Source organism: Cimex lectularius, unplaced genomic scaffold (genome assembly GCF_000648675.2).
Source record: "Cimex lectularius strain Harlan isolate CLEC.00 unplaced genomic scaffold, Clec_2.1 scaffold80, whole genome shotgun sequence".
Lineage (NCBI taxonomy): Eukaryota > Metazoa > Arthropoda > Insecta > Hemiptera > Cimicidae > Cimex > Cimex lectularius.
The window spans coordinates 431751-440000 of NW_019392709.1; the positions used below are offsets into that span (position 1 = coordinate 431751).

General features: G+C 38.8%; 1 protein-coding gene across 1 annotated transcript in view; it reads right to left on the reverse strand.

The window, feature by feature from the left end:
• Nucleotides 1–615: 615 nt before the first annotated feature.
• The window catches only part of LOC106663855 (flavin-containing monooxygenase FMO GS-OX5-like), a 10703-nt gene continuing 3068 nt past the window's right edge, over nucleotides 616–8250 (reverse strand). The window contains exons 2-9 of the mRNA XM_014389053.2: nucleotides 7717–7901; nucleotides 7508–7646; nucleotides 7004–7122; nucleotides 3851–4028; nucleotides 3636–3789; nucleotides 1182–1345; nucleotides 952–1126; nucleotides 616–896 (exon numbers count right to left, since the gene is read on the reverse strand). Of these exons, the coding sequence (XP_014244539.1) occupies nucleotides 760–896; nucleotides 952–1126; nucleotides 1182–1345; nucleotides 3636–3789; nucleotides 3851–4028; nucleotides 7004–7122; nucleotides 7508–7646; nucleotides 7717–7901 (1251 nt within the window). The 3' untranslated portion in view covers nucleotides 616–759. The remainder of the gene's footprint in view (nucleotides 897–951; nucleotides 1127–1181; nucleotides 1346–3635; nucleotides 3790–3850; nucleotides 4029–7003; nucleotides 7123–7507; nucleotides 7647–7716; nucleotides 7902–8250) is intronic.

The following is an 8250-nucleotide window of genomic DNA, read 5'->3' on the forward strand; positions in this document are numbered from 1 at the left end:
TCACATGCATGTACAGAGGAGAAAACGTTACACTGAGGAAAAATTTATGTTGACGAATCCTGATAAAAACACATTGTGCAACTTTAAATTCACTAATTTCGTGGTCCGCTTGACCAATTAATACATTACAATTAATTAAGGTCACGATAGCTCAAGTGGTAGAGCAGCGGCGTATCTAGCCAAAGATCGTGGGTTCGAAACCCGCTCGTGCCATTGACTTTTTTTATCTCAACTAAAAAACCTTAATTAATTGTAATGTATTAATTGGCCAAGCGGACCACGAAATTAGTGAATTATGGTTAGGGATGAGCTAGGTTACATATTCTTGATATGTTATTTTCCATGAAACAGAGAAAATATACGAGTGCAAATATACGAAAGCAATATTTCTTACAAATAGTATCTGGTGACCTTTACATCTTTAAAAAATGACATGCAAAGCTTTTTCTGTTCCGCCTGGTTAGTAAGCCATACTAAACCGCAATACATGAAAGTAATGCAGTAAAACCTATTTTTTTCGTTCAGTAATATTCCAGCATTAGCTATAATAGAGATTCCTATACAATCTGAGGTTTGTGAGAAACAATACAAGCTAATTTAATTAAAACAAATTCACTCGTTATCAATGTAATAAATTATTTATTCAATAAGTTGCAGCATGACAATCCGTATTAAAGCTGACGTCATGGTCTCTGTTTAAAAACCCCTTAATAACTGTATTATTAAAATGAAACTGAATGCAATTTGTTGAAATATTACTTATTTAACTTGAATAAAATTCTGTGGATCTAAAATTTTGTAGACATTTTCTCTGAAGTTGATTAAATCGTCGAGCTGTTTCTGTGAAGCGAAATTGTGCAGATCAGCCATGACTGGAGGAAGAGGGTCCAAACCACCTAGCACATTAAGTAAGTATATTTAAATAAATTCTATGCTTTGTGATATAGTTACCTGATTTAGCCAAGTCGGCGTAGTAATCCCCTTGCATCGTTCCCATCATGTGAAACTGTTTTCTTTTCAATCCTTGTTTCTTTCTTTCCTCCATTTCCTTCTCGGTATCGTGGATCATCTCCTCTTTAGACGGCAGTTTAAATCCCCGGTCCAGATGTTTCAAGAAATATCTCACCTTAAAAACCAGGACTGTTTATTGGCTAGCTGTTAAACCAGTTTTGATAACATACCTGTAGGTCGAACAATGAAAAAGCGCAGACATAGTAAGGTAAGCCGATGAGGCATAGCGTTGGATGATCGATATGGATTAAATGTTTGTACAGTGGTTGGACACAGTTGTCTTCGACGACTACGCCGCATTTGTTCGACAAAAATGGAAAGCTGTATTTGTAACCTATAAAGTATTATATATATATTTTGCCTTATTGATCTATGGTAGACGAAACAATAAGCTTAAAAATGACCACTATCATTACTAAATCATGCATAGTTAAAACGCACTGTGTTTTGAAAAGTTAGGTACGGATTTGGAGTTAAGTTAGGTTAGGTAAGGTTACACTTAGGTCAGGTAACATTCGATTTAGGGGCGTGTTAGGCTACGTAAAAGATTCTGGGTTCGAATCCAGATAATGATGCAAAAATGGTAAAGAGGTTTGATGGTTGGTTTGGTCGTTAGCAATACTCAACGTGTTAGGTTATGCCCTCATGTTTGACAGCAATTACACAACAATATTTAGGTGTACTCTTACCACGATATCAAAGTTAAGAAATCCTTTTAAGGAGGCTTTTAAGAAAAAAAAAGTTTATTGTCAAATTTACTAGTTTCGTCGTCCCCTTGACCAAAAATATCTTTCGATTAAATAAGGTTTTTAATTGAGATAGAAAAGTCAGCGTCACGAGCGGGATTCGAACCCACGACTTCGGGTAAATACGCCGCTGCTCTACCACTTGAGCTATCGTGACCTCGATCTACTCGGACACTAACTTCCCATCTCAACCCCACCTTTTGAATTTTCCCTCCTTTTTGCCATTTTTCAAATGTCGTGTTATCTATTAAATTCTCGGCGACAAATGAAATGGCCACGGAGAGTTTTAGTGAAGTATACTCATTTTGTTTATTACATTTTATTAGGTTTCGTGGTCCGTTTGACCAAATTAATTTTTTTCAATTAATTACGGTCTTGGTTGAGAAAAAAAAGTCAGTGTGACGAGCGGGATTCCAACCCACGATCTTCGGCTAAATACGCCGCTGCTCTACCACTTGAGCTATCGTGCCTTCGAACCACTCGGACACTAACTTCCCATTTCAACCCCACCTTTTTGATTTTTCCCTTCTTTTTTGCCATTTTTCAATTGTCGTGTTATCTATTTGATTCTCGGCGACAAAGGAAATGGCCACGGAGAGCTTTAGTGAAAACATACTTCATTTTAACTTATTAAATTCACTAGTTTTCGTGGTCCAATTGACCAATTAAAATCTTTTAATTAATTAAGGTTTTTAGTTGAGATAAAAAAGTTTAAGTTGAGGGAAAATTCAAAAGGTGGGGTTGAGATGGAGTTAGTGCCCGAGTGGATCAAGGTCACGATAGCTCAAGTGGTAGAGCAGCTGCGTATCTAGCCGAAGATCGTGGGTTCGAATCCCGCTCGTCACACTGACTTTTTTCTCTCTACTAAAAATCAAATGTCGTGTGACGTTTATAATGCCGTTGGATTTTATAAAATCCAGAGAAATTATAGATTTTTAAATGGAACATCTCAAGCTCATGGGCTAAAAATATTTGTTTAATTTGCGATGCAACGAACTTTAAAGGATGCTTAAAACAATTTTTTTTTCCAAAAACACATTTGTCTAACTTGGATAAGTTTCAATTAATTAACGTTTTTAGTTGAGACAAAAAAGTCAGTGTCACGAGCGGGATTCGAACCCACGACCTTGGGCTAGATACGCCGCTGCTCTACCACTTGAGCTATCGTGACTTCGATCCACTCGGACATTAACTTCCCATCTCAACCCCACCTTTTGAATTTTCCCTCCTTTTTGCCATTTTTATCTCAACTAAAAACCTTAATTAATTGAAATATATTAATTGGTCAAGCGGACCTCGAAAACTAGTGAATTTAATAAGTTAAAATGAAGTACACTTCACTAAAGCTCTTCGTGGTCATATCGTTTGTCGCCGAGAATCAAATAGATTACACGACATTTGAAAAATGGCAAAAAGGAGGGAAAATGTAAAAGGTGGGGTTGAGATGGGAAGTTAGCGTCCGAGTGGTAGAACAGCGGCGTATCAAGCCGAAGATCATGGGTTCGAATACCGCTCGTGACACTGACTTTTTTATCTCAACTAAAAACCTTAATTTATTGTCAAATGTACAATGTTTAACTTTAAACGGACAGAAAGGTATCTCACAAGTAAAGCCTGGATATTTGGGAATTACGGTGTTTATTATTTTTTAATGAAATCAGCATTGTCTACTTCTATCTCTTTTCCTTCGACAAATGTAAGTTTACTCCCTTGGATTTCCGGACTTAGAACCTCTTTTCGACATTGGACGGACCCGCTAGACTTCGCTGACGTGTCGGTCTGAGGGGCAACTCCAACAATGAACTTTTTTCAAGCACAACTTCAATGACCAAGCACGTTAAGCCAAAATTAAAAAAAAATGAAATAAAAATACAATACCTGTGCAATAAAATATAACGTCTACTTCTATTTCTTTTCCGTCGTCAAATGTAAGTTTATTCCCTCGGATTTCAGACACTTCGAATCTCATTTCGACATTGGACGGGAATACATTTTTGGGTTCGTCGCTTCCTCTATGCCTACTGAGATAGACCTGGAAATTAATTAATCAAATTAGAAAAAATATTGAAAACCCTTTTGAGGGAAAAGTATACTTTTTTGGCTTTCGTCGCGATTTCCAAAGAGAGATCAAGACCTGAAGGTCCGGCACCGATAACGATGACGTTTTTCCCAGTAAATATTTCGGGATGTCTGTAATCGTGGCTGTGAAACTGTTCCCCGGTGAAGGTTTCCATGCCAGGTATAGTCGGGTACATTGGTGTGTGGTAGTGACTGAAAAAAAGATATTTGAAGGCTGGGAAAAAAAATTCGATTATCATACTGCCAGTTCAATACCGTAGACCTCAACAACGAATGTCACTAAAATCTGCAATATATTTTGAAATGAACTTTGACGATATATGGTGTTACCTTAAAAAAGAACAATTCTATGATGATAAATTTTCCTTCTATTTCCACTGTTTTAGTTAGTTCATCTTTGAACATGATCACGATCAAAAGTTCTCAATTTTTAATAATTACGATTATTTGGAGTGGGCTCAAGTGTTTGCTTTCTGTGTAGTGTCAATACTGGGTGTCGCGTTAAGAGTGCCCAACACGACACGCAAGCCCTGAAGATGATCTGAATAAAGATCGAAACGTTGGCACGATAAAAAAAATGTTTTTCTAAACCTACATCACACCAGACCGCATCTCACGATCACCAAATAATCATTAATAACGATCAATAATTTCCACACATTTAAGAATTATGTTGCACAGCCATAACTGGATATAGCCAAATAATGACTTTATTCAATTTTTTAACGTTGTAAGACTTATTTTTACAATTATACCTTCGATTCGTGAAGAATGATAATAAAGGTTTAAGGTATGCCGATGACGAGGCCATTTTTGCAGATAACCCAGTGGTTTTACAACTGAATATTAACGCCCAGGCCAAATATTGCCATCCTGGAATCCTAACCTTAATAATTTCTATGGTGATTAGTGACCGTTAGTCAATGATTATTCGGAAATCGTGAGATGCGGTCTGGTGTGACGTAGGTTTCAGAAAAACATTTTCTTTATTGTGCCAACATTTCGATCTTTATTGAGATCATCTTCAGCGCCTGGGATTTACAAACATTTAAATTTAACAAATACATGTAGGATTGGAAAAAAGTGAATTTATATAATGCAAAAAAATATTTTTTATATTCAATCCCAGGCCCTGATGATGATTTCAATAAAGATCGAATCTTTGGCACGATTAAGAAAATGTTTTTCTGAAACCTACATCACACCAGACCATCTCACGATTTCCGAATAATCTTAATAATTTGTTGGAGTCGTCAGGAGTGGTCAAGAATGGGGTAGTTTAGAAAAACACCTTTTTCATTTTTTTTGCCGATGTTTCGACCCTTGTTCTGGTTAACTTTACGGCATAAAGTGTGATGCTATTCTTGTGGTGTCATGTTGGTTTTGTTTGAAATTGTTGTGACCTCATTCTTGACCGCTCCTCACGACTCCAACAAATTATTAAATAAGCGATGAAAAATTCAAAATAGTTGTGTTCCGCAGAAGAGGCCCACTTGTTAACAACGAGAAGCGTTTTATAATTGGCAATAAACGTTTTAAATATTAGGTCGTTATCTTAACTTTCTTTTATCCCACACTTATTGAAAGAGGGTTTCATTCGCGAAAATGAAAATGAACAGGGTGTGGTCAAAATTCCTCAACAAGCAGCTAATATCTCTTCAGAGTAAATGGAAGGTGTTTCAATTGATTTGTCACCCTATATCTTGCTACGGTGCTCAACTACGACGAGGACGGGTGGTGCATTGTGGTTAGGGCTCGGGGCCCAACAAAAGTTTACCTCGTGTCCTCATTCACGTCCCTTTTTCACTCCAGGTTCCTTCACTCTTCGCTGTGACCCCTCCCAACCTTTGTCTACAAGGGGGGTGTCCGGGCGCAAAATAAAGGTGTAGCCCAGAGGGCATGGCAACCTCTCTAAAGCGCAAGCTGTACTCGGGTCGGCATGGGGCGACGGGGGCCTTATCAGAAGCACAGGAGGGTTAGGGCACCATGTCTGCATATACGGGGGAGGGTGCACAACCATCTGTACTACGGGGTAACAGAAATGTTCCAAGGTTCAGCTCCTGTTACATTGGTAATGGACTCGTAGTGGGCCCTGGCGGTTACTTAGAGAAGAGGCTGTCTTCTATCTGTGACCTTCCCACGAAACTTGCGCATGACCATAGTTATACACCCGGCCTCACGGGATACGGCGGATACGGCAGCGTATAAGCGTTGAGGACGCTATGATTACGCTGCAAAGTCCCTCGAATGCGCCAGTAGTGGCGGATGGGAATGGGGAGTGAATCGATTGCTCCTACTCGAGTATGCTTTGCACGTAGGTGTAGGCTGAGCTCGATTGAAGGCTTTTACCCTATGCGGTCTCCTCTAGGGGGTGGTTAGCAATTCTACTTTAAACAAAACCGCGGCCGGAGCGGATCCGGTAGTTTCTACGCTACGGAAGCCCGACTATTCTAGGAGGTAGAGAGGCCTTCTAGGGAGTGCGCGGGAGACCAGGCTCTGATGTATTTCGGCTTAAGTAGCCCTTTGCGCGCGGCATTCGGTTCGATGCTTAATGCGGACCTGACTACTCGGAATGGGCAAGCAGGGAGCGAGGTTGTCTTGGCCCCTCGGGGCTGAGCTGCCTCTACAAAACAACAACACCCTTCTGTCGTATGCGGAGGTGCGTCAGCTCTCATCTTGAGAATCAAAACGTCCGACAAGGCCGAATAGGCTAGGCATGCCGTTAAAGATCCTCATTGTCCTTTTACGGGAAGCAATTCTACGGTGCTCAAGTTTGAGGTTGCAACGCGAAATACTTGAGCGAATCCACTATTTCTGTATAAAGAAATGTTTGCCCTGTTCTGCCATAGCTCATTATCTGTTACATCTCGAAATGGAGGTGGATGTTCTTTTTCTTCACACTCTGAAGCTTCACTTCAAGTAATGCCTTAGTTTACTTCTTAATTAAACTTATTCCCTCTCGTAATCCTACATTATTTGCAATAGAAAATACATTTTACAAACAAAAATGCATTTTGGTTTAATAGTCGGACAGATCTCTCTCAGAAATTTAATTTAATTCGATAATTCACTTCTAAATATCTCTTTCTGGAATGACCAATTATCTATTTTATTGGCAAGAGAACAAGAAGAAGTAATACACTTTGAAACATTACTACTGAACTCACCCATTGCAGACCATGACAGCATCGAACATGAATTCTTTTTCTTCATCGTTGAGCAAATCTTTAACACTTACTCTCCACAAGTTGTCCACAGGCTCCACATTTTGGACATAATGATTAAACTGTAAAATCACTAAATGTTAATATTTTAAACAGGATTAAAAATATTATAGATAATAATAATTCATGCTGAACTGGCATTGGGTCTGTCTTCACTGGCGAGTTAGTTGAACTACTCAATCGCGTTTCGGAATGGCGCCATCTTCAGTTCAATCACCGAAACGCGTTTCAGCAGTAATACAAACCCGCGAGTGACAACGGACCCAATAAATGACACAATGCAGGTTCAGCATGAGTTCGCCTACTTCCAGACCAACACCCAAAAGCAATATACTAATAGCTAATTGATGCAAGTGTACCATAGTATATTCATAAATGCTCTCATAACATTGAATTAATTCATATTTTTCCGATTTTCTGTTAAGTACTCAATAAGATAAATATTACCTTTACTAACTTCATAAGATCAAAACGATTGGCGTATAGTTGAAGGAAATTTAAAATTTCTTTGGCTGGTATGTAGGACTGTTCTTGTTCAGGGATGGGAAAATCTGGATAACCCATGATTTCTTTTGGCAAATTTGTCCTGAAAGGAAATTTTTAAGCTGATCTTTAAATTAAAAAAAACATATACACTGTCTAACGCATTAAATTACCTAAGGCTTCGATACATGCTGGTATGAATAGGGAGTCCAAATCTGTTTGTTCCTGTGTCCTCTGTATACACCCAAGTGCCGCCAAGACTCTCGTATTGCTCGAAAACCACGCAGTCGTGATTTACGGAAGCATGCCTGGCCGCTGCCAGTCCAGCAGCACCGAAACCGATCACACAAATCTTCATCTGACAGAGAAAATATTTCAAAAAGGAAAAGAAAACTGCGCGTGTGAGTTATGACGGAAATAAAGCGGGTTTCTGTTTCTCAAGGATGGACACTTTTCAATATCACCAAGAACGAGTTGCCGGACTTGATCACCTTCAACGTCTCCTATACCCCATGATACGTTCTTCCCCAGGCTGGAGAAATCTTCATTTTAACACCTTCATATGAATTGATGGCTCAACGAGTTAATTAAACAAGGATATTAACATGATGACATATTGCATCGACAATCACTTTCACTCTAGTTAGAAAAGAAAAGTCCTTAATAGAAAATGGACCTTATTGACAAAACCTTATCTAGCTAATGAT